Source organism: Silurus aristotelis (genome assembly GCF_946808225.1).
Source record: "Silurus aristotelis genome assembly, chromosome: 24".
In the NCBI taxonomy this organism is placed as follows: domain Eukaryota; kingdom Metazoa; phylum Chordata; class Actinopteri; order Siluriformes; family Siluridae; genus Silurus; species Silurus aristotelis.
Window position 1 is genome coordinate 4,981,055 of NC_139597.1, and position 27,238 is coordinate 5,008,292.

The 27,238-nt window shown below is 37.9% G+C and overlaps 3 protein-coding genes across 5 annotated transcripts; all 3 read left to right on the plus strand.

Annotated features, from left to right (window-relative positions):
* The first annotated feature begins 1,303 nt into the window (after positions 1 to 1,303).
* Positions 1,304 to 9,629, plus strand: strap (serine/threonine kinase receptor associated protein). The gene is made up of 10 exons (XM_083528034.1): positions 1,304 to 1,522; positions 1,801 to 1,927; positions 3,298 to 3,433; positions 4,377 to 4,458; positions 5,173 to 5,245; positions 5,745 to 5,844; positions 6,014 to 6,151; positions 7,235 to 7,371; positions 7,717 to 7,866; positions 8,869 to 9,629. Exons 2-10 carry the CDS (start codon positions 1,816 to 1,818, stop codon positions 8,928 to 8,930), a joined length of 990 nt encoding a protein of 329 aa, XP_083384160.1. The 5' UTR covers positions 1,304 to 1,522; positions 1,801 to 1,815; the 3' UTR covers positions 8,931 to 9,629.
* A 1,454-nt stretch (positions 9,630 to 11,083) lies between these two features.
* tmpoa (thymopoietin a) lies at positions 11,084 to 23,518 on the plus strand. Of its 3 annotated transcripts, none has more exons than XM_083527995.1 (13): positions 11,084 to 11,475; positions 15,114 to 15,231; positions 15,585 to 15,737; positions 16,212 to 16,339; positions 18,398 to 18,502; positions 18,722 to 18,772; positions 18,853 to 18,981; positions 19,069 to 19,149; positions 19,990 to 20,061; positions 20,282 to 20,491; positions 21,260 to 21,373; positions 21,592 to 21,695; positions 21,799 to 23,518. In XM_083527995.1, exons 1-13 carry the CDS (start codon positions 11,245 to 11,247, stop codon positions 22,172 to 22,174), a joined length of 1,872 nt encoding a protein of 623 aa, XP_083384121.1. In that variant the 5' UTR covers positions 11,084 to 11,244; the 3' UTR covers positions 22,175 to 23,518. The 3 variants fall into 3 exon arrangements, with proteins under 3 accessions (XP_083384121.1, XP_083384123.1, XP_083384122.1); XM_083527996.1 differs by having other exon boundaries at positions 11,085 to 11,475; positions 18,401 to 18,502; XM_083527997.1 differs by lacking the exon at positions 21,260 to 21,373.
* A 1,404-nt stretch (positions 23,519 to 24,922) lies between these two features.
* slc25a3a (solute carrier family 25 member 3a) lies at positions 24,923 to 26,778 on the plus strand (the record flags this gene model as incomplete). Its single annotated transcript, XM_083528899.1, is given in 10 exon segments — positions 24,923 to 24,932; positions 25,263 to 25,312; positions 25,384 to 25,458; positions 25,461 to 25,568; positions 25,660 to 25,674; positions 25,680 to 25,831; positions 25,915 to 25,945; positions 25,947 to 26,076; positions 26,365 to 26,475; positions 26,654 to 26,778. Coding segments are annotated over 10 exon segments (807 nt in total).
* Positions 26,779 to 27,238: the final 460 nt, after the last annotated feature.

Here is a 27,238-nt window from a genome sequence, read left to right on the forward strand (position 1 = left end):
CCAATGTTCTGGATACATCTGTGCATGGTGGCTCTCTACATTATTCCCTCTATTCAACTTTCCATTTAGATAGATGGATGGATGGATGGATGGATGGATGGATGGATGGATGGATGGATGGATGGATGGATGGATGGATAGATAGATAGATAGATAGATAGATAGATAGATAGATAGATAGATAGATAGATAGATAGATAGATAGATATTCATTTTATGTAAATCTATGTGTTTTGGGACAGACTTTCCTGCGTGATCACAAACACTGTTTTAGAAACTTAGTAATGCTATTTTTCACTTCGATGAAAAACGTCGACGTTTTTTTAAATATACAAATAAATAGATTTGCTGGGTTTTTTTTCTCTCTCTGGGGGACTACTATTACTGACACAAACAAAAATCTTTGTAATAAATGAGGTATTTATTTATTCTTTTGTTTGGTGCAGCATGTTACACTAAAATTCATCCCCATCCCCATTCATTTGTTAACTTTATTATTATACATTTACACACACAAAAAATATATATTTTTTTTACTTTTAGACATGACATCCGTGAAAAAAAATGTAAAGATAAATATAAACACGTTACCAAGTTATAGGTTTTGTACGTATTTAACGTACACTGAAGGCACCATTCTTCCAGGGTTTTGTTTTCAACCCGGACATTATTTTATGAACCATGTTCTTATGTTAGGTGCCTCCTCCGTGTTCTGGTCTGTGGCTCTATCCAATTCGACTTCCTGTTACTCACTAAGATCACTATGTAGGGTGCAGAACTCGCTATGTGCGTTATGTAGAAGTGCACATTTACAGGGAAAACGCGGCGGATTGGAATTCAACCTATAATTTCTCTAAGCAACCTTTTGGTGGCGCTAAACGATGTATTTTTTATTGAGTTTTAAGGCTGTGTTGATGAAGATAACCAAATACGCACATTTGACGCGATTCTGAGCGAACATTAAACTTTATACGATAAACCAGAATCACTCAGCTCACCAACTAATCACGGAGCCTTATTGTTTGAAATGACCAATCACAATTAATCTGTACCGACAACCAATCACTGTCCAAAACCTTTTTTGTTCCGCCCATTCAAAGATTTTCCCGTTTCATTTTGTTGCTTTCTACTGTAATAAGAAAATTATGAGACTGTAATTATTGTGAAAAGATTTAATACTAAAATGAATACATGATAATTGAACACATTAAAAAAGATATATGAAATATAAAGAAAAAAAATTGTGATATGCAAATACTCACACGACGCCTTAATGAATATTCAAATGAGCCCACGGCGCCCCCTAGTGACCGTATTAGCATTGGCGTTAGCATTAGCAAAAAATATTTCCCCGTGGAAACAAGCGGCGCTGTTCCGGTGGAGCTGCAGCCGGTGGCACGGCACTTCTGGGTGCGCGGCTCTTCGCGAAGCTCTCCGCGTCTCGGGGTCCAACCCTTTCAGCGCTCTGTAACTGCCCGGAGAAAAGACACCGCAGTGCCGCTTTGTCTGTCCGCGTGTACAGGTGACTTGATGCTAAGCTAAGTGCCTCGCTAGCGTCGCTGGTTAGCTATCGAAGCTCTGATTTCGTGTGTCAATCTTCTTCAAAAGAAGAAAATATGCACGTGTACATGTATACAGATGTTTTGTGAATGATTTGGACACATTTGAGATGTTTGTTTTTAAAAAATATTCCTGATATTATAGAACAGGCGCATCTTTTTCAGGCCCAGGTCTCTATGTTTTTCAGCTATCTAACTATTTCTTCTTCTTCCTCTCATTTCCGGGTTCTTTTTTTTTAAGGTCTGCTTTGGAGAAATGGCTATGAGGCAGACTCCTCTCACATGCTCCGGTCACACCAGGCCTGTTGTGGATCTGGCCTTCAGTGGGATCACTCCTTACGGTTATTTCCTCATCAGTGCTTGTAAAGGTGGGTCTGACTGAGCTCCCAATCCTCCTTAATGTGAAAGGATCAACCATCACTGGTTTTACAGGAGACAGTTATACTGGTTTTATTTTTATAGATTGTTTGGAAGGTGAAGCTCCAGCAATGCCAGGCTGCCACTGTTGGTTTCTTTAGCTCTTTCTGATCCAGGGGGCGCTCTAACCCCTGATGAAAACCTGGGATAATTATAGCTCACTGGTTAAGACTCTGGGTTACAGTCAGACGTTTAAGCACCAACATTGCCAAGCTTCTGCTATTGGGCTGTTACGCCCTCAACCTTCTCTGATCCAGGTGTGCTGCACTCTGGGTTACGGGTCGTAAGGTTGGAGGATCACGCTCCAGCACTTCCACGCTGTTTCTTTCAGCCTGTAAGAAAGCCCCTCTCTCTGATCCAGGGATGCTGATCCCTGCCTTCTGGAAAACCTGGAGAAGTGGTTACTGGTCAGACGGTTAGGGGTTCAAGCCCAGGTTTGGGTAGGCTCAAGTCAGGACAAAAACCTGGGGCAGTTTAAGCTCAATTGTTAGGCTTTGGGTTACGGATTGGAAGATACGGAGGGTAGGAGGTTTAGCAGCAGCACCATGATGCTCCACTGTTCAGCCCTTCTCTGATTCAGGGCCCTTATCAGGGTGAATAAATTTTTTAACTGTGTTGTAATGAAAGTGTATATAAAGCTGGAAAGACAATGAAAGAAACCCTTTAAAAAAGAACCTCATGGCATTTGCGTAAAAACACAAAAATCATGATCAGATTCATAACGTGTCATCTTGTGGTTTCCATCTTGACCTACGACGTCTGTCAGTTTGGCTTCGTTCCCTCAGTGTGATGAATCTCTGCCTCAGAATCTGCTCAACCAGATTTCCCTGACGATCAGAATACTCATAATCTATGACCACCAAATAACATTCACGAAGATGGATGTTCATAACGAACACGCAGAGTTACCAATTCTGCTGTAGACCCCAGACCAGAATTTACATTTATGATGAAGAAGAATTTTTTATAAGATAATTTTTGTCTCTCTTTTTTTTCTACGGCAAATCTTTTTGCACCAAACAAAAATTTGGACTGAGATTATTGCTGTAGCGAAATTAAAATGGCTGACGACCAACTTGGTTTCTTTGGTCGGAGAAATTCATGTTTAGAACAGTTTTGCCGTTAACCTAAAATCTAGCTGTTGGAGAACTGCAAACTTGCAAGATGTCTAGAAAATGAGTACTTATAACCCTGACCCCTGTACATACATTTGTATAAATCATAATGATGCAGCTGTGAGTGTGCTGCTGTACCCATGTCTGTATCCTGATGTAACATCCTTTTGTCTTTTTTTTTTTTTTTTTTTTTTTTAAATGAGCAGATGGTAAACCAATGTTGCGCCAGGGAGACACAGGGGACTGGATCGGGACGTTCCTGGGTCACAAAGGTGCTGTTTGGGGCGCCACCTTAAACAAAGAAGCCACGAAGGCGGCTACCGCTGCTGCCGATTTCTCTGCGTAAGGAAAACTAAGCATTTGTACACTTTTTGTTTAATTTTTTTGCGTGAGACACTTCCTTCGATAAATCTAATGCAGCTGCAGTTACATTTAATAGACGAAAAAAAAATGCAAACGTTTTCTTCACTTTGCTCAAGATTCTTTTTTTTTCTAGCGCCAGTACAAATTAGAAACCCTGCGTAGACTTTGTAAAAAAAACGTCTAAAAAACAGTTCAGCTATGTGTATGTGTACCTTCCCTGCTAGTCAGCAATGTAAGCCTAAAAGTATAGAAGTCGGTCAGTTTGAACAGATGAAACACTAAAGCGCTGCTGCATTACTAGTAAGGGAGGACGCGACAGTTGAATTTCCACCGCAGCACTATAAGAGGAACAGAATTGTGGGTAATTTATTACCCTGATCTTTTTGAGCATTTCAGCAGAAACACTGATTTTCTTCTGATTTGCATGCTTTATGCCGATCTCGTGTAAAAGCTCATTTGCATATAGTGACGCCCACAAAACTTTTATAAAAGGTCATTTGGACATGAACAATCAAGGTAAAGTTTGGGGGGAGAAACAGGATTGAGAAGTAATTTACCATTAAAGTTATTAAATACAAAGGATTAAATGTGTATAAAATATTCCCCCTTTAATATAAATGATATAGGGGTCTTTACCACACTGGTACTTGTAGTCTCTGATAAACTCTGGACACGTATCACAGTATGTACACAATGTATACAATAGTGAAGTAACTCCTGTAGATCTGATGAGTGAAACAAGGTGAGCTTCATACCAGTTAATCATCTTCTAGTGAAGGTAAACACACTGTTAATCAAAAGTTAGTAATGCCGAAATGTTCCCAGATGAATAAACGAGGCATATTTTCGACGAACAGGAAGTTAAACGCATCGTTAGCGTATATATGTGTTCTATAACAGTGATTTTGTTATCGTTTTGCAGAAAGGTGTGGGACGCAGTGACCGGAGACGAGGTCCTCACCCTGGCCCACAAGCACATCGTCAAATCTGTAAACTTCACGCAGGTAAGAACATCTTTTCTTACATTTTGTTGTTATCTGTGCAAAATGGCGTGTGTGTGTGTGTGTGTGTGTGTGTGTGTGTGTGTGTGTGTGTGTGTGTGTGTGTGTGTGTGTGTGTGTGTGTGTGTGTGTGTATATAGCCCTTAATGGGGGGAGGGTTTGTTGATGGGGGGGTGATAAAGAAACATCTGGCCCAAAGGAACACACATTATATAAGGTGCAGATAATACAGCGATATGGGTTAATTTCCTATACACGCACGTCCTGTGTACAGCATTTTTATTTCGACAGCGTTTAGACTACATGATGGTGTTAAAATGACGTTAATGAATGAATGTAAAGCTGCAATGCTCTCAGAGCTGTTATTACAGAAAAGGATAAAGAAATAATAATCATAGATTTATTGTCTGCATTATGTTGACAGGGTGTGCAAAATGTTTAATTGCATTCATTTATTTGCTGTATTTTTATTTTTTTAAGAATATTACCCATAGTAGCTCTACCAAATCAAGCAATTTATATATAACAGTGAGAAATTTTAGATGAAAAATAAATGCTTTCCAATAAGAGAACTTATTTTGGTTTTCTGATCGATTGACTGTAGTTAACTATAACAGCATGAGCGTTTTATGGTGTATATAACATAAGTGCTGTAATTCTATATAACTCGTTTTTTTTTTTTTTTCTTTTCTGTTCACATGTATTATTTAAAAACAGGACAGTAGCTGCCTTTTGACCGGAGGAAATGATAAAGTGCTGCGTATTTATGACCTCAGCAAACCTGAAGCAGGTACGACACCCATAAGCAGTTTTCAGACAGACAATAAATTGATAAATAGTAATATAAATTATATACAAAATATATATATAATAGATTTATTTAATACATTTGATTAGGTGTGGTTTTTTTATTTTATTTATGTATTTATTTTCTTTAATATTTCTATTATTTTCATCTATATCGAGTACTTTTTGATGGATACTTTTCCGAAAAATAACATGCAGTGTATTGAATTGATTCGAGACCACTTTTCTGTTCGAACTGCCAATTTTTATCGCGCAATGGATAGCGAGATGTCGTGGCCTGTAAATCCCAAATTAAGAAGAAACGCCAATTATAGCATTGAAGTGTGATGTCATCGCGTGTATATAGTGGCCCATATATATTTGCAACAGGTTCTCCAAAGTATCTTTGCATGCTGAAAGTGTGGTGTAAAACCCCCCTTAAACCGTATTTGTGTTTATAAGCAGTGTGTGTAGTGAACATGATCACTGTGTTTGTTCTGTAGAGCCACAAGAGATCTCGGGTCACACCTCAGCCATTAGGAAAGCACTGTGGTGTAACAACGACCAGCAGATCTTGTCTGCATCGGAGGATAAAACCATACGGTAACATCCTGTACATTGTGCATTTACACATATATAATACACACACACACACACACAGTGCAGTGCTTGAGTCATCTGACTCACTTTTGTATGTGTGTAGTACATAAAGTAGCGATTCCTCCTCCTTCTCACCCGGAGAGTCAATATTTGCTTCTATCTTACTATACAGGCTCTGGGACAGAAACACGGGAGAGGTGGTAAAGACGCTGCCGTTCGAGGCATCTGTCGGCAGCATGGAGTACGTCCCCGACGGCGAGGTCCTCGTCATCACCTACGGAAGGACCATCGCCTTTTACAACGCACAAACGTAAATACATCTCTCTCCCGCTCCCAATATGCACTGGACGAGAGGCCATAATAAAGCGCATGCTCGCAAACTCGTCAGTCACGAGTTTCCATGGAAGCTAGGTGTGTGTGTGTGTGTGGGGGGGGGGGGGTTGTGTGCGCACACGTGTACCTTGAGCCATCAATAATGCTAATATTGTATTTTTTGTGTATATTGGTTGTTTCACCGTTTTTTTTTTTGTTTTTTTTTTTTTTAAGTAGAAAAATCAATTCATCCGTTTCATTTGTAGTCAAAAGCCAGAATACTTAAAAGTTCGTAAAAACTAATTAAAATAGCTATTTTTATTTTGTTTTGCTTTTTTTTTCCCCAGACTAAAAAAGCTAATCTTGTGTTCGCATTAGCAAGTGACGTGTCTGTCGTGGCAGTCAGATCGAACTGTGGAATCATTTCTACTGATTGGATCTGCTCTGCAGCAGCATAGCTCATTTACACCGCTTTGATGAGAAAAAAAAATCTGTATATTTGAAGCTGTATATTTCATATTATCCAGCGATTTTGTATTTTTAATCTTATGCCATCAGTTTGTTTTCTCACATTATAGCAGCTATAAAGTCATCTTTTTGCTAGTCTTCCTTTTTTTCCCCCCTATGAAAGAAAACACGAAGTTAAAAATAGAAACGAATTCCTGTGACCTGAAGATGTCCAACATACTTCTGATATTGGAGATTCTTTTTTTTATAACTCACAGAAATATTCAGCATGTCCCTGAACGATCGGATACTGTAGAAACGAGAAAAATAAAACAAGTGTTCATATATAAACTGCTGACCAATCCGAACGTGGAGTCGAACAACGTCATGCTGCAAGCCAGTTGATGATAAGATTGAGAGACTTTTGTTCAAGAAGCCACCTATGAATTTACAGCATGATGAGTTGTGTGGAAAAAACAGAGGAATATAAGATTGTCTAATTCCACCTCTGGTTTTTCCCAGAGTTTGCATGAATTTTCAGTATTTCACGTTCAGTATATCACTTCACATTTTTATAAATATTATATATATATTTTATTCAACTAGTCGTCAACGATGTCTCTTATGCTCTTAGCCTGGACCTGATCAAGAGCGTGGACGCTCCGGCCTCCATTCACTCGGCCTCGCTGCATCCTGACAAAGACTTCTTTGTCGCAGGAGGAGATGACTTCAAGCTCTACAAATATGACTACACCACTAATGAGGAAATGGGTAGGAACTTAAAGAAATATCACTTAAAAACATTTATATAAATATTATATAATATAATAAAACTGTTATTGTCAACTAAATTAATTGTATTCAATTATTAACAAATCGGTATTAAAATAAATGTTGAAAACTCTACATAACAGACTGTAATAATGATTGTTTTGAGAATTGTGACGTCATTGCCGGATTTGCATATGCAGAACAGATAAAACGGAGTGTGGGGATGACGTGTATTTTCCTCCTTTTTTTTCTTTTTCTTTAAATACATTCTTTTACTTTCATGTATTTTATTGAAAGTTCAGCTAGAAATCCACTGTCGGTTAAGCTTTAATCTCTTCTTCACAGAGTCGTATAAGGGTCACTTTGGGCCTGTGCACTGTGTGCGCTTCAGTCCTGACGGAGAGCTGTACGCCAGCGGCTCTGAGGACGGGACGCTGCGCCTGTGGCAGACCGCCGTAGGGAAAACATACGGACTGTGGAAGTGTGTGCTGCCCGGTGAGTCCTCGTCTCACGTCACCTGTGCACTATAATCCCTTTCAGTCCTGTCTAACGCTGACAACCGCATCAAACGTCTTCATATAGTGTGCACGTCTTAGATGCTACCTCGCTAGTTATAACAGATTGTTAGCTAACTGGCGAAGCACAAAGGGTTTCTATTTCAAATGTACCATTGTTGAAGGTTTTTCTGTAGTGTAACATGCTGAATACGCTGTAGTAGACACAGTGTATGGATACTCTACCAAGCGGCGTCTTGCTTAGTGGGTCCTGCACATGAATTTGGACATTTTTGTTCTAAAATCACCATGGCAGATTTTTCTTGATTTAAATAATCATGTCCTGCCAAAAGCATCTCCAAAACTAAAGAAAAAAGGAAGAAGTGAGAAGTGATGCAGTCAGGAGTGGATCTTGTACTGTAACAATGCACCTGCACACACACACACCCTAAACATGATGTGCTTTACGCTTCCGTATCCCATACCCTGTACAGTATTCGACAGATTGTGCTCCTTCAGTCTGTTTTTTCCTGAAACTGAAGCAAAAAGGAATCTCAGCAGGCGTTTATTTCCCCCCACTTGATGCTTTCCAGTTAAAGGCCTAAGACCTTCAAAGGCAAATCTCTGATCAACAGTCTGTTCAGAGGAAACAATGTCGCTTTGAAAAAAAAGAGCACCATCATCTTGCTGTGATTTAGATTTTTTCTTTTTTTTCTTTCTTTTTTTAATTGCCAAATTTCAACTCTACATGCAGCCACATGGTGGCGCCAGTCGATATTTAGCTTTTTTTTTTTTTTTTTTTTTTTTTTTTTTTTTCTCTCTCTATCTCTTTCTTTTATTATAATCAGTGCAATAATTATTTATAATGGTTATTTTTAAATGCAGATGTGTATTTGCTGGCAATTTGGTTGCTTAACTGACTTTGCACTTGGAAATCGTGGTGTGATGTTTTTGGTTGTATCGCCCAGCTTTAATATCTGATCTTTGATCTCTCGTCCAACAGAAGAGCTCTCTTCAGAAAACTCGGACACTCTGTACTGCCCTCCAGCTGAGATCAAGGCTTGAGGTGTGGACCAGGACGAGCGCGCGAGCGAGCAAGCGGCAAGGAGAAAAGGAGAGGTCCCAGACGGGCCCCAGATCAGATCCCCTGCAGAGTGCTGTGCCACCTCAATCTCCATCACCCAGTAAAATAAAATAAAAGAGAAATACCAAGACCGTGGAGCTGAGTGTTACACGGGGAGCGGGATGAGGGGAATCCTGCAGCATGTTACGCCACACGCCCCAGACCAAGCACCAGGAGGCAGTAGTAGAGATGGGAGTGCTCACGTTCCGACTCCCAGCTGCCTGCTTTCTCTCTGATGCTGTTCAACACCATCCAGCTCCACCATCGCCATCGTGCTTACTTTACTTTCATCCTTCTATCGTTTTGTTTTGTTTAGTTTTTTTTTTTTCCTTTCCTGAACGTGTAAGATTTGTGCTTTTAAAACAAAAAAGGGATCCACAGTGATTCTTATTCAGTTTATTGCTCTCAGTGAAGGTGATCCTGATAAACAAGTGTTAACGTCAAACGTAATTCACAATGGTGTCTTGGTGTATTAATATTCACCCGTCGAGGATGTCAGTTTTGGGGTGTTTTTCTGAAATGTAATGTAAAACTGAAACAAAAAATACTTAAGTTCTTAGCTGTGTTTTTTTTCTGTTTTTTTGTTTTTTGCAACATGCCAGCTTTAATGCGTGGTCAATAAAAACGTTAATGAAATACTAGTTAAAGTGTTTGTTAGCACTTTTTTATTTCATTTCTTATTAAAGATACAGTGCACCAATCAGCTATGTAGTTGTGATGATCCTGAAATAAATATCATGACACTTTTTTTGCTTTTACACCCAAGCAGTCATTACATTATAGCAGCTATAAATGCTCATCTATCTTTCTTTTTTTTTTTTTTTTTTTTTTTTCCCTCTCGCCTTTTGAAGTTTGTCACGTTACAGAGTAAGCGCAAAAAGAGTAAACCTTTTTTTTTCCTGGAAACTTAGTTATACCCATAGCTCAGACTTCTTCCATAAGAAATGTATCAGCTTTAATACATTAATAGAAATATGTATAACAGTATCTATTAGTATAGTAACTTCAACCTGCTGCTCTTTCAACCAATCAGAGCCAAGAATTTGATTCCGGTAAGAACTGAAAAACTTGTTTTCATGACCAGCAGTTATTTGTGTCAGCAGTTCCTTTGATTCCTTTTACATTTTGTAATAAGCATAAGTTTTTATCCATGTTTATGATCTACCTATCTGAGTGTAAAAATAAATGTCTCACTAAAGGGTCAATCCATGAAAGCAAAGACTATACACATTATAGGCAATTGTTATTAATGCAGTAATTAAAATTATTTCTGAAGCGTTTTTTTTTTTTTTTTTTTTTTTTTTTACAGCACTTTAAAAATCAATTTGATCTTCTGTTTGGTTAAATGTAAGTCTCGCTGAAAATTCCATCAAAATCTGTTGTCGAACATGGAACTTTTTTTTCTGTCTCTATCAATTTATCTATCGCTTTATATCTATCTATCTATCTATTTGATTAACTTGTTTATTTAGTTTATTAATTATTTACTGAATATATGTTTGTCTGTCCATCTCTATTGCTGTCTCTTTATCTAGCTGTCTGTCTGTCTGTCTATCTCTATTTTTGTCTGTTTATCTTTATCTATCTGTCTATCCATCTCAATTTTTGTCTGTTTATCTGTCTGTCCATCTCTATTTTTGTCTGTTTATCTATCAATGTATCTATCTCTGTTTGTCTGTCTGTCCATCTCTATTTTTGTCTGTTTATCTTTATCTGTCTGTCTGTCCATCTCTATTTTTGTCTGTTTATCGATCTGTCTCTATGTCTGTCTGTCTGTTTATTTTTATTTATCTATTAATTTATCTGTCTGTCTGTTTATCTTTATCAATTTATCTATGTCTATCCATCTCTATTTTTGTCTGTTTATCTTTAGCCTATTTATCTGTCTGTATGTCTGACTTTCGGTCTTTGTCTATGTGTCTAGTAGTAGTGGTGTTTATTATTTATTTTATCCAATCAAAATGTATATAGAATTTGTAAGAAATCACCGCCTGATGTTTGTCCCGTTGACCTGTTACACTATCACATTGGCCCTTACTGTTAAGCGCGTGACAGCTCTTGACCAATCAGGAGCGTTCTTTCTCATTCCGGCTGACCAATCGAATCGGAGCTCTGAGCCTGGCTCTCTCGAGACGCTGAACATGGGACTGGGCTATAACGGGTAATGGTGGAGACGAGCGCGTGCACGCGCGTGTGAGGAACAGCGCTACTGAGTGAAGGAGAGAGCGAGAAGAAGCAGCAGTAGCAGCAGCGGTCATGGCGGAATTCCTTAGCGATCCGTCTGTTCTGACTAAAGACAAGCTGAAAAGCGTACTCGTGGCCAACAACGTGGCGTTACCGAACGGAGACCAGCGGAAAGGAGTGTATGTGGAGCTGTATCTGAAAAACCTGACTTCACAGAACAAGAAGAGCGGCTCCGGGGAGGCTTTCTCCAGCGACGAAGAGCCTCCAGTCCCCGCCGCCTCCATTACAGCTCGCTCCGGCAGGGTGAGGGTCACCTCTTATTTCCCCTCAACAAAATGATGCATTAATGCATATATTTATTTTTTTGGTTTTTTTCACACCAAAAAGTATTCAATAATCTGACAGGAGGGAAAACGTTTTTCATTTTTATCCAAGTGTCTCTAATATGGCTGACTCTGTAGAGCAGCAGTAAATATGGACATGACGGACAAATGAAAGTTTTTAACCTGCATTAAACTTTTTATTTGATATATCTAAATGTGACTGCAGACAACCTGGATATCAAAATTATTTGCTTTGGTAGAACTTTCAGGAGGAAAACACGCCGCCATGCTGTGATATGAACTTCGCTTTCCCGCGTCTATGATCCTGGGGTTGTCATGATTATCGATCCCGACTCAGTTCGATACGATATTCTCAACGCGATAATGTACCGCCTCGGTACTGTAGTGAAAACAAATGTAAAAAAAAAAAAATTATACAACAATAACCATGGCGTTGTTGATTGACCTGAAGATCTCGATTAGTTTTTTTGACCTTAGTAAGAAACTTCATTTACAACTGCTCTTTTTTTTATATGCTGGTGTTTCTAAAGTAAATTAAATTATTAATAGTAACAAATTCAATAACAAAGGAAAAAAAGGGCAATTAAACGAAACAGTTCAGGATCCTGGTTTGTGGTGTCAAAGATGATGTTGACACCACACGAAGATGATTTTTTTTCAGCAGAAATAAAGATAGATACTTCCTAATGTATTCAATCCAATGGTAAATCCAGGCATTTTTACGGAAGCCCCCCAAAAGACAATCAATACACGTTCATTTTTTTATTTTCCTTCTTCTGTCTAGGCCCATCTTGTTTTCCAATCATCTCCTCGTCTGGCACTATTATCTTTGAAAGCCTAGGGTAGAGTCCATCATTTTTTTTTTTTTTTTTTTTTTAATAGTAACATGATTATGGCCATTTCATTTCTTTGACACTCTGGACAACTCAGACCTTAAGAACAAGATATGTTACTTCTACAAGTGTGCTGGTTCTTATCACATATTACTTCTTTAAATCTACTGATTTGGTTATATACCACAAAAATATATATTACATGCATGTGAGAAACACCTAATAAAAAAAGTTTAAGGTAAAAAGCATCATATCCGTTTTCCATTTCTCCAAAATATAACAAAGCAGTTACTCATTTGTATGGCATTCTGTCTTTCACTTCAATAGATAGAAAGGATGGTTATAGCTGCTATAATGTAAATTACATAATGTAGCTAGAAGTGGATAAAAAGTTAAGGGAGAAGATTAAGTCGTATGGGAATTGTGTGTTAACCACAGAGGGATAAAACACATCTGGACGTGCTGGAATCGTTTGTTTTATAAACGAAATGATCTGATATGAATCTTTTTTTTTTCTTTTTGCCAACATGCAGTAGCTCTTTTCTATTTCAGTTTCTGTTCCTGTTTCTTATACTCTTTCGAAACAGTTGTAACGTTATCTTGGGGCTTCGTAATTATGAGCATTATTAAGGGTGTGTTAATAGCACTTATTTTTTATTACAGGTTGAATGGAGGTGCTGTAAATAATACATTCACACGCGCGCGCACACACACACACACACACACACACACACACACTTTATTTCTGGGACTAGATCCCAGGACTAGATCCCTCTTTATTTTTATCTGTTGCTTTTTTTATTTTTTATTTTTATTCTGACGATTAGAACTTCATCATTCCAAAGGAACTTCTATCCTGCTCTGTTTTCAGGAACTTCAGCACTGCTGTTTTTTTCTGGATTTGGGTTCTTTATTGAGGAAATAGTTGCCTGTAAGGAGGAATTTTCTGGTTCAGTGCTGCCAGGTGTGTGTGTGTGTGTGTGTGTGTGTGTGTGTGTGTGTGTGTGTGTGTGTGTGTGTGTGTGTGTGTGTGTGTGTGTGTGTGTGTGTGTGTGTGTGTGTCGTTTCTCCCGTAGAAAATAAAATCTCAAAAATTCTACGGTTGAATATCATTCGTTTGATTTCTACACTCTGGCATTTATTCTTGCTGATATCTCAAATATTTGTTTGTAGAATTTCTTTATCATCATCATCAAAACCTTGATCCTAACAAATTCAAGGTCATAGCGAGGCCAGACCTCTGAACTGGTTTTCTTTTAGTAGCTTAATGTGTATGGCAAAGGTATTTCTGCCACCTGATTTAGTATCAAGAAAGACTATTAGAGTAAAAGAATGGATTCAGTTGTTAAAGGAAAATACAGCGAGATGATAATAGTAGGAATTTCTATATATATATATATATATATATATATATATATATATATATATATATATATATATATATATATATATCAAATAATGTTTTACATACTACAGTTTAGGCTCTAACACACAAGCACACTTGAGTTTGAGGGTGTGGTGAGGGGATTGAGGAAAGAATATTTTCCCTCCCATCTGTTTTCCTTCCCCTTCACAGCATTGCGTTTGTAAAAGCTGTTTTCAAATGCACGTCACTTCTGATCACCACGCTTTGGCCTCACAACTTTTGCTCTGAAGAGTCCTGAAGAGTGTATGTAAACACGCATGCGTACACACTCGTTCATCTCCATTTCCTCTTCCTCCTCAAACTCCCTTACTGTCTTTCTATTCCACTTCATTTCCATCACATGCTTTTGTTTAAGCAGAGTGAGACATGGCGGCGCTCCAGAGAAACTTGGAGCACATGACTCTATTACTGAGGAATTTACTTTGTTTGGGTCAGAACATGTGTTTTATTTACTTTTGAAAATCCTATGCCCTGATTTTTAAGACTGATAAATGTTAAGGTAGAATGAGAATGGGACTTTTGTCATCCTGCAAATTCCTCTGAACTATCTCTCTCCCAGACTGTGTGTAAAAGAAGAGAGAGATTGCGTTGAGGGGGAAAAAGAGCTAATATTTACTTTGTTTTTAGTGGATTAGAATAGTTTTTCAAAATAGTGTCACTGAACCTTTTAGCTAGCGGTTACATCTGAGTTGTAGCAAGTTTCTGGGATTTTTCTGCTCTAAAACTGTAACGTTTGTGCACTGTGTTGTCTACATCTAGCTGTGCCCTGTTTCTCCCTCAAAGGCACTGGAGATACTGCCATCAATCGAGAGTTAGGGGGCACGATACTACTACGATCTTACAAACCTCACGCGTATATAATAACACTATCGTTTCTATCATACCAGCTCGCTCCCGCACAAACGTATGAAAAATTATTTTATCTGGTGAGGTTTCTCTTTTATAGAAGTTCTTTTTGATGTCAATGCTTTGAAATAGTCAGAAATAAAGCACAGGGTTTTTTTTTATTTATTTTTTTATTTTTTTTTTTTTTTTTGCTAGGAAACCAAATTTGCTCTCTAACGGAGATAAGTGCCTATTTTTGTTTATTAATTAATTTTTTCAATTTTCTTTCCCCATCTATTGTTATGAATCTTCTCCATAGCTGAAGTATAGGTCCAATAACTCTGTGATGTATTGAGGTGTTTACTAACTTTAAGTCTCTCAGTTACAGACGATGTAGCAGTTAGCTCACAATCGATTTAACCAATCAAAGCAAGAGTTTCTGCAGTTTATTCCAAAAAAAATTATTCTCATTGTTCTTTCTCTAAAAAAACCTGTCACTTTCTTTTCCTGTAGAAAGCCACAAAGAAAACAGACAGAGTTCGTCCTGAGGAGATCGATGTGACCGAACTGACCAATGAGGATCTGAAGGACCAGCTGCTGAAGTACGGAGTCAATGCCGGACCCATCGTAGGTGAGATGATTCGGTCCAGATAGAGCATCATCATCAAGAAAATTGTTGTTGTTAGGTTTACATTTTGCACTTTATTATTAACCTATTGTTGCACCTTGAGCAGTTAAAAGGAAGTGGGGTCAATTCCTCTCTTTAAAAGATTTTTGAAAACGTAGTTTGTGTTAACTCATAAATGTTAAACGGCTCTTTAAGAAAACTTCACCGTTTTGATAATTGCAGAGAGATTTTAAAATGTGACTGGGCAGTTGCTATAGAAACAATATTGTATTAGAATTATTAACACAAACCATTCATTTTAATCAACAATATCTATATGGGTTTTTTAAATTTTATAAAAAAAATATTATTTCTAGCATCCACTCGTAAAGTGTACGAGAAGAAGTTACAGAAGTTACTGGACCAGGGTCCTCCTCAGACCACGGTCATCTCCGTCGCAGAAACCGTTTCGACCCACAACAGCCGTAATGGGAACGTAGACTCTGATCAGTACAGTGACAAAGATGAAGGTAAACTCCCTCATTTCAAACTGTGCTTTATTTGTTGTCAGCAGCCTGTTCTTTACCACAAACAGGGAGAACTTGTTCACACCAAAATGCACTCAGGATAGAGGGGCAGGTGTTTGCTTTGTGTGTCTACATGTTTTAAATAAAAATTAAATACAAAACAAGATTTTTAGAAGTTACAACCATGAAAGAACACCGTTGTCATGGAGTTTTATATAAAACACTTCATGACTGGAGACTGTCATTTAGTTTAATTTACACTGATTCATTTTTATTTTTTAGGTACAGACCTAAGTACAGTATTTAGTGTATGTTTGACACTCTAAATTACCTTTTTAATTATTTTACATTGTAAATGTTCACATGCACACACTTGCTATTTGCCCTCTTTTGCATGCATGGAGATAATAGGCAATTATACTGTCTATGATTTCTTATCCATGCTGACTAAAATTATTTTGGTGATTTGTTGAGCAGAAACTTCAGCAACAGTTCAGGAACCAGAGCTGGAACTGGAACTGGAGCCTGTACCTGTGGTGGAAAGGCCTTTGAGGAGTCGAGGAAAAACTCCAGTAACCACCAGAACTCGAAGCAGCCAAAACAAGGTGAGGAAGAGAAGCAAAAATACTGCGCACCCAAACGACAAACAAAGCAAAATATGAAACCCTAATCCGGCTTTTATCCTATTATAAAACACAGGGAGGGGGGGGGATGCAGTATTTTACTTTCAGTGTTTCTGATTCGCATGTCATGCCATTAATTATTGCATCTATTTAATTATTCTATCATTCTGAGCACAAAATTTGCATGTGTATTTGGACTGAAGTTTATCGTACACAACGGAGATCAAACATGCAGAACACCTAACATCTGAACAAAGGTTTTGGCTGGATTTTGATAGCTTTGGCTAAGCAACACTGCACACCTCATTAAAGTGTGCTGGGTGTGCTGGGTGTGCTGGGTGTGCTGGGTGTGCTGGGTGTGTTGTCTTTTTACCATCGTATATAAAGTTATATATAAACATAATCAATACTGATAACCAAATTCATATAAAAGATTTTAAATTGTCTCAAGAGAAAAAGAAATTGATGGAATATTTTGGGCTTTGTCTCTTGTCTTGTTTTTTCGTTGATTTTGTGTGTATACTGTGTATATATACACAATGAGTGTATATATAGTTTTTTACAACATGCTTTATTTATTTTTCCTTTGTTTATTATCTAATGGGTATATTAATATTTTAATTGAATATATGATTTTTCTTTTTATTAATACAGGTGCATCTCAATAAATTAGAATATCATTAAAAAGTTGATTAAGTACATTCATCATACACAGATTGATATATTTCCAGTGTTTATTTTTCTTTAATTTTGATGATTTTGGCTCACATTTAACAAAAACCCACCAATTCACTCCTCAAAACTGGAATACTTCATAATACCAATCAAAAAAACATTTTAGTGAATTGCTGGCCTTCTGGAAAGTATGTCTATTTACTGTACTCAATACTTGGTAGAGGCTCCTTTAGCTTTAATTACTGCCTCGGCATGGAGGTGATCAGTATGTGGCACTGCTGAGGTGGTATGGAAGCCCAGGTTTCTTTGACAGTGACCTTCAAGCTCATTTGCATTTTTTGGTCTCTTGTTTCACATTTTTCTCTTGACAATACCACATAGATTCTCTATGGGGTTCAGGTAAAGGTTTAACAAACTTTTAGTGCTTTTGGCAGTGTGGGCAGGTGCCAAATCCTCCTGGAAAATAAAATCAGCATCTCCATAAAGCTGGTAAGCAGAGGGAAGCATGAAGTTCTCTAAAACTTCCTGGTAGACGTCTGTGCTGACCCTGGACTTGATAAAACACAGTAGACCAACACCAGCAGATGACATGACTCCCCAAACCACCACTGCACTGATTGTGCAAACTGGACAATTTACACTGGACCTTAAGCAACTTGGATTCTGTGCTTCTCCTCTCTTCCTCCAGACTCTGGAACCTTGATTTCGAAATGAACTGCTAAATTTTCTTTCCTTTCATCTAAAAAGACGACTTTGGCCCACTGAGCAACAGTCCAGTCCAGTCCTTTTTGTCTTTTGTGCAGGTCAGACACCTGACGTTGTCTCTGGTTCAGGAGTGGCTTGACGCAAGTAATGAGTCAGTTGTATCCCAGTCTGTGTGTGGTGGCTTTTGAAGCACTGACTCCAGCTGCAGTCCACTCTTCTTGAATGGGCTTTGTTTCACATTTTTCTTCCACATTTCTTCCTTCCATTGAACTTTCCATTGATGTGCAGTACTCTGTGAACAGTCAGCTTCTTTAGCAATGACCTTTTGTGTCTTACCCTCCATGTGCAGGGTGTCAATGATCGTCTTCTGTCAAGTCAGCAGTCTTTCCCATGATTGTGTAGCCTGAACCAGACTGAGACACCATTTAAAGGCTCAGGAAACCTTTGCAGGTGTCTTGGATTTGATTAGCTGATTAGTGTGTGACACCACGAGTCTCCAATATTGAACTTTTTTCACAATATTCTAATCTAAAATACTGAATTTTCATTAGCTGTGAGCCAAAATCATCAAAATAAATTGTAAGAAATATTAAAAAAAAAAAAATGTAAAAAGTGAACTGAGAAGAAAATGACCTCGGAGAACGTTCCCTGTGTGTGTAGAAGGAAGAAGACGATGAGTCTGAGGAAGAAGACTTTCAGGTGGTGAATGTAGAGAGAAAGTCGAGGAGGTCTTGTCGCCATCTGGATCATGCTGTTCCTGACCCTGTAACATCACATCTTGGTTTTTCTTCACCTCTGCTTTATTTCTTGGCTTTTTTTTTATTGACTCACGTTGGGCTCTCAGATTTTCTGTTTGTTCTTGTGCACCTTTTCCTGGGACTTTATATCCTGGACCACAATTTATCCAAGCCGTAGACTTTTCACGTCTGCATTGTACACATTTATTCTTTAACTTTTACCTTTCTTTTTCGCACTCCTGTGAAGGTTTCGATATCCGAGACGCTTCCAGTTCCTCGAGAGAGAGAAAAATTATCGGTATGTAAATGAAAGAGATCGGGACGCCTCTGGTTAGACTTAACCCTCTTACAATCACAAACTGTTTTCTTTTACTAAAGGCGTTACCTATAGACCCAGAGCCGCTGCTCGCTGACAAGCTGCCAGTATTCCCAGAGTCTCCTGAACTGTGTATGGCTTCGGCCCACACCTCTTTGGATGATCACGACAAAGCTTTTCCCTCTGCCAAGGTGCTGTTTAAGGTTCTTTTAATATATATTTCCCCTAACACCGACGAGAGCATTCTAAAGCTTACTGTTTTATAAACTATTCCTCAGTTTTTTAAAAAGCCTTGCCTTCCTGTGAAATCAGTGGAACCGCATCATAAACAATCACCTTCCTGGCAGCGAGACAAAAAGGTGCTTTCTGATAGAATTCTATCAATGACTCTTTATATTATTTTCCCTATTATCTTACATATTTTACTCCTTTACCACAGTGAATTTAATGGTTAATTTATTCTTCAGCACTGCAATTGTATATGTGGAAAGGCACTCATAAGCACTACTAAAAAACGGTCACCTTTAAAACAAGATGGTTCATCTTATCACTTGCACTAAAGCAGCTATAAAACACAAAAATAAAATTACTCTAGTCCCCGGTTTATTGCGGAAATGCATTTAGGAATTGTTTTTATGGAGTTTTATGTTGAAATAATGAAATTTATAAATACAAATATAATAATATATGAGAGAAATGTTAATACGGTACTGTACTGTATACATAAAGTAGCATTTTTGCAGTTTTTCAATTATCCGGGATAGACAAGGGATTACTATATAGTAGTATCTATCTATCTATCTATCTATCTATCTATAAAAGTAAATTTTGTTTAATAATGATAAATGAATATTACTGGTTATGATTAAGTGGAAGCCATTTGGATTTCATTGTGAATCAGTTTTTTTTCAAGGTAATTGTGCAACTCTTAACCACAAAGTGAAAACTCCTTGTCTTAAAGATTTACACTTCGCCTCTGACTGTTAGAAAGCTTTCTTCTTCAAACATTAAAATAAATGTCGCCTTACTTTAAGAAAACTTCACCTTGCTGCTGTTATAGTGAACCTTTCACCATCTTCTTCTGACCTGTCAAAATCCAGAATTCAACAGCTATAACTGGTGATATGTAGCCTAGTCGTCTTTTGTAATATTATAATGTACATATAGGAGTAAATATCTTGTATTTTGTTCCTCTGAAGTTTAGTGCAAGAGCTTCTGCTTTACCCAAAGCATCCGGTGAGGAAATACTCCTTAATACCGCTCTCCTCGAGGTGATTTCTTCATGCTTCTTCTTCTTTTGAGTTTTATTGGAGCTTTCTCAAAGCTCACAGGCTCTCTGTAATGTATCTGTACATCAGGTTGGTCCACATGAGTTTCTGAGGTTTGTACCTGATTCTATAGTATATGCTGAGATTCTGAGACACGGGATTATAAGATTGGGGGAGTCCTTCTTTACTTGTATTTATTTTCTTGAATCATCCTTGTGTCAAGGAGCGTAAATACGTCTCGCCGCACAGTCGCACAAAGCAGCCAAGTTCACCTTGTTTAGCTTCAGCTCATCCATCCAGTGATCTGATCCACATGATGTGCCGTCTTTCACCTTCTCGAAGCAAAGATTCCCCCTGTTCTCTCAACCTAAGGGATTCACCTCGACGTCTGACTCATGATCTTCCCATCACTGAGAGCTCGTCCGATCTAAAGGTTTGAAGCTGCTGTGATATGGTTGTGGTTTTGTTTGGACACGGTGGTGGAGGGTGCCAGTTTTTTAAGCATGCACAATAGGAAGTAAGAAATAAAATAAAAGGTTGAAGGATCGAATATGACCAGATTTGCGTTTGATTTCCCACTAGTATAGTTAATAAAACAACACTTGCCAGACTTGGTTTTTCTTTTGTTTTAGTTAATTTTTTAATGATTACATTTTATGATTAAGGTTTAGGTTCTGAGATTAAAGAATATTTTCTAAGATTAGTCTTCAAAGTTGGGCTCAAGATTATTAGATTTGGAAAGTAAGATTGGGCTTTCTTGTAAAATTATTTTTAAAATTAAGATTGAGATTTAAAATCGGATTATCAGATTATGATCTAAAATACAGTTTAAATTCTATAATTGGGTTTCAAGATTAAAGCTGATTAATTTTCAAGATTTAGATTAGAGTTTGAGTCTTTAAATTTAGGTTTCAATATTAGAAGAAGGAGGTTTGGTTTCAAGATTAAGATTTCCAGACAAAATTAGATTTTAGGATTTGCATTCAAATTTAAACATTTTCCAGAATAGGATTAAAGGTTTCAGAATAAGTGTTTGAACTGAGGACTTTATTAGGATCAGGATTCAATTAGGATTAAGTATCCAGATTAAAATCAAGATTAGGTTTTATGTTTTGGATCCAATTTGTCAGGTGTTACTGTAAAATTGAATCAGTGATGCTGATGTTGAAGGTCTCTGACTGTTTCTGCTTCACTGCATTAGGAGCAATCTGGTGGTTCTGCAGCAGTGCATAACAGAATTGATGGGTTCTTCTGTCCAGTTACCCCAATTAGGGGGCAGGATGGCAGCCTCAGAGATCAGACACCAGGAGATTGGGTAATAGTAGTGGAGGATGATCAGAAACGGGTGTTGCACGTGTGAAAAGGGTTGTTACACTTTCACTTTGTTCCTCACTGGTGCTTCTTGTAATCTTTTTTTATTCACCTATTGGTTGGTGTGGTCTTGTCAAAACAGCACAAAACACATTATAAAAGCATTTATATATATATTTTTTTTTTTACTGTGTTATTTCATCACATGTTCTGTGTTTGCAGATTGAGAAGTTATCAGCTATTGAGCAGACCCCAAAAACAGCAGAGAAGGACGTCCTGAAGGAATTGTTCCCTAACGAGGTCCTCAACACGCCAACAGGAATCAGGTAAGTACTCTAGAACCATCTCGGTCGAATAATTTTTTTTGTAATATTATTAAAAATATTAAAATATTAATTAAGTATTTGCTTTTTTTCTGTCATCTCTCAGCGCCACTTGTCGGAGACCGATTAAAGGAGCAGCAGGTCGACCCTACAGGGACACCTTGCAGGAAGGCCTGCGTCCCCGTCTCACCGAACACAGATACACCTCTTCGTCTTTCACAGAGACCCGATCCGTCCCTCATGTCAGAGCAGTTAGCGCTGTCCCCCGTGTCAGCGCCGTCCCTCTGTCCGTCCCCAAACCCACAGCGCCCCTGAGTGTCCAGACCAAAGGGAGGCGTAGACTGCCTGTATGGGTGCAGCTGATGCTCCTCGCAGCTGTCTCCGGCTTTCTATTGTTTGTCTACCAGACCATGGAGAGCAACCAGTTAAATCCGTTTGGGCAGCCGGGCGACAGCGGCGTTGTCGGGAAGGCCAGGAAATAACATGCATATAGACCACCGGTGTTTAAAGACTTCTCTCTTTCCTGTACATCGTTTTTCTAACTCACCCATGTACACAGAACCATCTATAAACCATCGAGTGTTTTCGAGGGGCTCTTTGTGGTGCTAGGTTTGTAAGAAGCTTCTGAATGAACGCTAGAATCAAGGACAAGCCAAAGGAGTAACGTCTCTATGTATTTTCATGTTGTACGAATGTCATAATGAATCTGATTTCCGTGTTTATTAGGTCACATGATAGCCTTAAACTGAACTCGGGATGCGCTTTGATTAAAATCGCCTTGCTGAGGTTATAAAGAACGAGCGTAGCAGTGCACGAACACACGCACACCTGTATTTAATCCACGCAGAGGTTAACAGAGCTGAGTAACATATTCCGTAGCACTCCTGATTGGTTGATGCTAACTAGGATACTCATTCTGGTGTCTTCAAGTACCGATTAAACACTTTGCTCATACTTGTTCTGAAAAACTTTAGTACCGTCCCTAGTGCATTCCTAAACCTGAACTCGTCTCTTCACTAACTCATAATTACACATGGTATTATTGTTTTGAGTCTTATGTTTATAAATTATTTTTGCAATTCAATAAGATGTCGCCGGCCACGTTTTCATGTCATGTATGTCACAGCAGTGAAGCGCATAGTCGGCAAGATCGCGTCATGTTGAGATGCTTTTCTGCTTATCCTGTCAGTTCGGACCTGTCTGACTCTCCTCTCATAATTTTCACACTGTTATGTAAAAATTTGAGACGTGAAAATCCCAGATTTTCTAAAATGCCACTCATCATTCTTGTTTTTGGTTTATTTTCTTTCATGTTTGGTTTAATCTGAACATTAACCAGCCTGTTTGACACCTGATCAGGTGTGTTTTCTAATAATGTGGACGATGATGTATGTCGCCACTCACTTTTGATTATATGCATAATATTTGTATGAACCCTTAGAAATTCTAAACAGCACAAAAAATTCTCTCTTTTTTTCCACTTTGACATTTATAATCAATGTATCCTTAAAAAAAAAATGTGGTTTAATAATAATATGCATTTTATTAAGAACTTTATTAAAAATTGGATTATATTCTATCACAAAAACCACCAGACATGACGAAAGCTCAGCGTTTTGTTTCGCCTTCATTGTTTCCTCGCATTTATTAGTATATTTACTCCTCCTTATCATATTTATTGATATGTTTATTTGGGAGAGCAGAGCGTGAATCACGACTGAGATTGAGACTGGTTCTGATTCAGGAACTGTGGGGAATTTTTTTTATACTATAGACGGCATTGTGTGATTTGTAGAAATGAAATAAAAAATTATCTTCATATCAAATGTTTCTGTTGCGTGAACGCCGTTTATTTTATTCACACACACAGTTGTTCAGGTCTTTTGATTCTCAGGACTGGGGACTGTTCGATAGCCAGATAGACAACTAATCTTCTTACTACACACTAATCAGTAATATAAACGCTCAAAACATTTTTTTAATTATTGTATTTTTTAAATAATTTTAGTGTTTAATCGTTTACAGGGTATTTCCCTTAAAATTTTATTTTATATTGTTAAGGAATAATATTTGTTCCGGGGTTTTATTTTTTTACAAAATAATTTTTTTTCCATTGTTTCTTAAATGTTGAATCTTAAATTTTTTCGCACAAATTTTTACTAAAATTCAATTCTGATGTAAAATCTGACAATGTCCGTTGTGAAAAGCGCAATAGAAATTAACTTGACGTACAAAGTAAATGTGCAGTGAATTTCAGATTAGTTTTCTCATTTACTCTGACACTAGGTACTACACACAATCAGAGGTTCCCCCTCACATAATGGAAGAAAAGTCAAATTGTAAAAAAAAAAAAAAAAACGACAGAATTTTTTCTACAATGGCTTGTAATTAGCTATTAACAGGCTAATCGTTTCTTGATTTCTGATTGGCTGAAAAGAAGCCAATCAAATCTTTGTTTGCTTGCCCTTCCCAAAGTATTCAGAAGATTTAAATATTTATATGAAGTGTAATTCATCAAAGTTCACATAAATATTTAAATCTTCTGAATACTTTGGGAAGGCCAAACATGCACAGATTTGATTGTTGGAATTCTTTTCAGCCAATCAGAAATTATGAAAAGATTTTTCATTAGGAGCTAAATGGAGGATAAATGCATATAATTTAGGGGGGAAAGTTTAAATAAAGATTTATATGTATTTGGCATGTCTTTTATCACTGATTTCTGGATCCTGAGTGGTCAGATGATTTTCGGATTCACTTACTAGAACAGCTACTCTGACACTAGTGCAGTTACTATAGTAACAGTTGCTCTGATTAGCACAGTTTCTATAGTAAAAGCTACTCAGGCACAAGTAGTTTCTACAGTACAGTAACAGTTTCTCTGACCAGTGCAGTTTTATAAGCAGTTACGGTTTTAATAGTAACGGCTATTCTGATTAGTGCAGTCTCTATATAGAAGTTGTGGTTTCTATAGTAACAGTTGCTCTGATTAGCACAGTATCTATAGTAACAGCCACTCAGGCACAAGTAATTTCTACAGTAACAGCTACTCTGATTAGCACAGTTTCTATAGTAACAGCTATTCTGATACTAATACAGTTTCTATTTAGAAGTCATGGTTTCTATAGCAACAGCTATTGTAAGAGTAGTGCATTTTCTAATAGAGGTCATGGTTTTAATAGTAACAGCTATTCTGATTAGTGCAGTCTCTAATAGGATTTGTGGTTTCTATGGTAACAGGTACTCTTACACTTGTACAGTTTCTAAGTCATAGTTTCTGTAGTAAGAAGTACTTGGAGAGTGGTGCAGTCCAGAAGTTGTGGTTTCTATAGTAACAGCTACTCTGACACTAGTGCAGTTTATAGTTACGGTTTATAGCTGCTAGACCAACTAGTAAATGTTAAATTACTGTTGTAAAAACTGTCGAAACTTAAATAATAAATACTAAACAACATCTATTTGTGCCATTTTGCTTATTTTTGGAGCTATTCTTTGGAGAAATCATTACGTTGAAGACAATTATTTCATGTTATTGCTCGATTTTTTCCGCTCCTGGTTTTCTTTTCTAAGATTTCGACGTGGCAGTCGTGCTTCTCGACCTGGTCAAAAGTCGCATCCAGGTGGGTATTTTCATTCTGATCCAAAATGTCAGCAAAATTCATAGGAACGTGTTATTAATTGTGTCTTTCAGGTAAACCCTGGGAAATACAAGCCCGTCTTTAACACCTTTTCCGTCACCCTGAGAGAAGATGTGCTCCAGGGTCTGGGGCGAGGCTGGGCTGGGCTCCTACGATTATTGGCTACTCCATGCAAGGTCATTGCAAGTTCGGCTTCTATGAGCTCTTCAAAGCACTTTATAATGACTTGCTGGAAGAGGCGAGTATCATTCAAACCTGCAGATTTTGGTGGTGGTGGGTTTTGTGTCGTCAGTGATGTTGGACAAGACTGTTTCTCTCTGGAACCACAGGAGAACGCTTACCTCTGGAGTACTTGGCTGCATCTGCCAGTGCTGAGTTCTTTGCTGATTTTGCTCTGGCCCCTTTGGAGGCATGTAAGGTACTCATCCAGACACAGCCGGGTTACACCAGAACCCTGAGGGAGTGCATCCTGAAAGTGCATGCAGAGGAGGGGCTATGGGCGTGAGTACTGCGTGAGGATTAGATGCAATAATGCATGAGCAGATGAGCTGGAGAAGATCTTTCATATAGCTAATGAAATACAGAGAAATTGACATTTCTGTAAAATATATTTCTTAAGGTTTTACAAAGTTTCACGTGTTTCGAGCGTACTGAGGAGACGCTCTACAAGTATGTGATTCCCAAACCTTGCAGCTCTTGCTCCAAACCCAAACAGCTCCTCGTCTACTTCATTGTCGGGTACATCGGTGAGTGAGGCCTCGCGGGGACTGGAGTTCTTTGGGGATGTGTGTGTATGTCTTTACTGAATAAATGTCAGGTATTAAATTAAACATAAATGATTGCTGCTTGGCCCAAGGTCAGGAGATTTGAGTGCTTGGAGCTTTCATTATGTTCATATAATTATTATAATAATAAGAAGAATTGATTAAGGAATGAAAAGGATGGTTGAAGAACGAATTAGAGGAGTGCTACAATTATCGTGTGATGTTTTGAGATGTCATCTGATCACCATTTCTTCTTCTCTCATTATTTAGCTTGTGTGTTCTGTGCTGTGGTTTCTCACCCCCCCGAATCAGCGGTGTCCTTGCTGAACAATGAGAAAGGAAGCTCAGCTGTACAGGTGCTTAAGAGACTGGGGCCTAAGGGTAAGTCTTTCTTTACACACACATTTCCTGGAGATTCTCTTAGGATTCAGTTCCTGTCATTCACCACCAGGTGGCACCCTTAAACTTCTAATGATAAGACCTCTGAAAAAGCATTAGGACTTGTGATCTGTGGCAAAAAACAAATCTAAATATTAAACATTGACTCTGTGTCCTGCAGGTGTGTGGAAGGGGCTGTTTGCTCGCATAGTCATGATCGGCACACTAACTGCCCTGCAGTGGTTTATTTATCACCCGGAGATGCCCGAGTCTCTGAAGAGGAAGATGAGTTTGGCAGGTCAATAGAGAAAAAAAACGCTTATACATATACACCTTAAGGGTGTAATGTCACCGTGAATAGAAAGAGAGTAACATTAATCCAATAAAGTTATTAATAATATTCAAAACGCAACTCCACAAGATGCCTCGTGGTCCGGTTTGTTATCATTTTAGTGCCATTAGAGTAGACTGAGCTGTGCCAGAGCAAGATATATACTGCACAAGTGAACTCAGATAAGTAAATGAAACAAAAAAATTGTTAACTGGAGATTTTCTTCTTAATATTTTGGATTAAATAGAACTTAAAACGAAAATAAGCCAAAGAAACAGTTAAAGACCTACTATATTAGTAAAGTTTCATTACAGTAAGACTGTGAAGTTCAGTCTGAACTCACCTGTCATGTTGAAACATGTAGTTAACAACCAACTCTCAGTGAATCTTGCCTATGAATTATGAAAAATGGGCTTGAGTGCAAAAGTCTATGCC

Bases quoted from the DNA above. Each gene is read 5' to 3' on its own strand.
- tmpoa (XM_083527995.1), top strand. From the start codon at position 11,245: ATGGCGGAATTCCTTAGCGATCCGTCTGTTCTGACTAAAGACAAGCTG. The intron at 18,982-19,068 runs GTGCTGTTTAAG...ACTATTCCTCAG, and splicing joins AAGCTTTTCCCTCTGCCAAG to TTTTTTAAAAAGCCTTGCCT. The intron at 21,374-21,591 runs GTAATAGTAGTG...CTGTGTTTGCAG, and splicing joins ATCAGACACCAGGAGATTGG to ATTGAGAAGTTATCAGCTAT.
- strap (XM_083528034.1), top strand. From the start codon at position 1,816: ATGGCTATGAGGCAGACTCCTCTCACATGCTCCGGTCACACCAGGCCT. The intron at 5,246-5,744 runs GTACGACACCCA...TTTGTTCTGTAG, and splicing joins CCTCAGCAAACCTGAAGCAG to AGCCACAAGAGATCTCGGGT. The intron at 6,152-7,234 runs GTAAATACATCT...TTATGCTCTTAG, and splicing joins GCCTTTTACAACGCACAAAC to CCTGGACCTGATCAAGAGCG.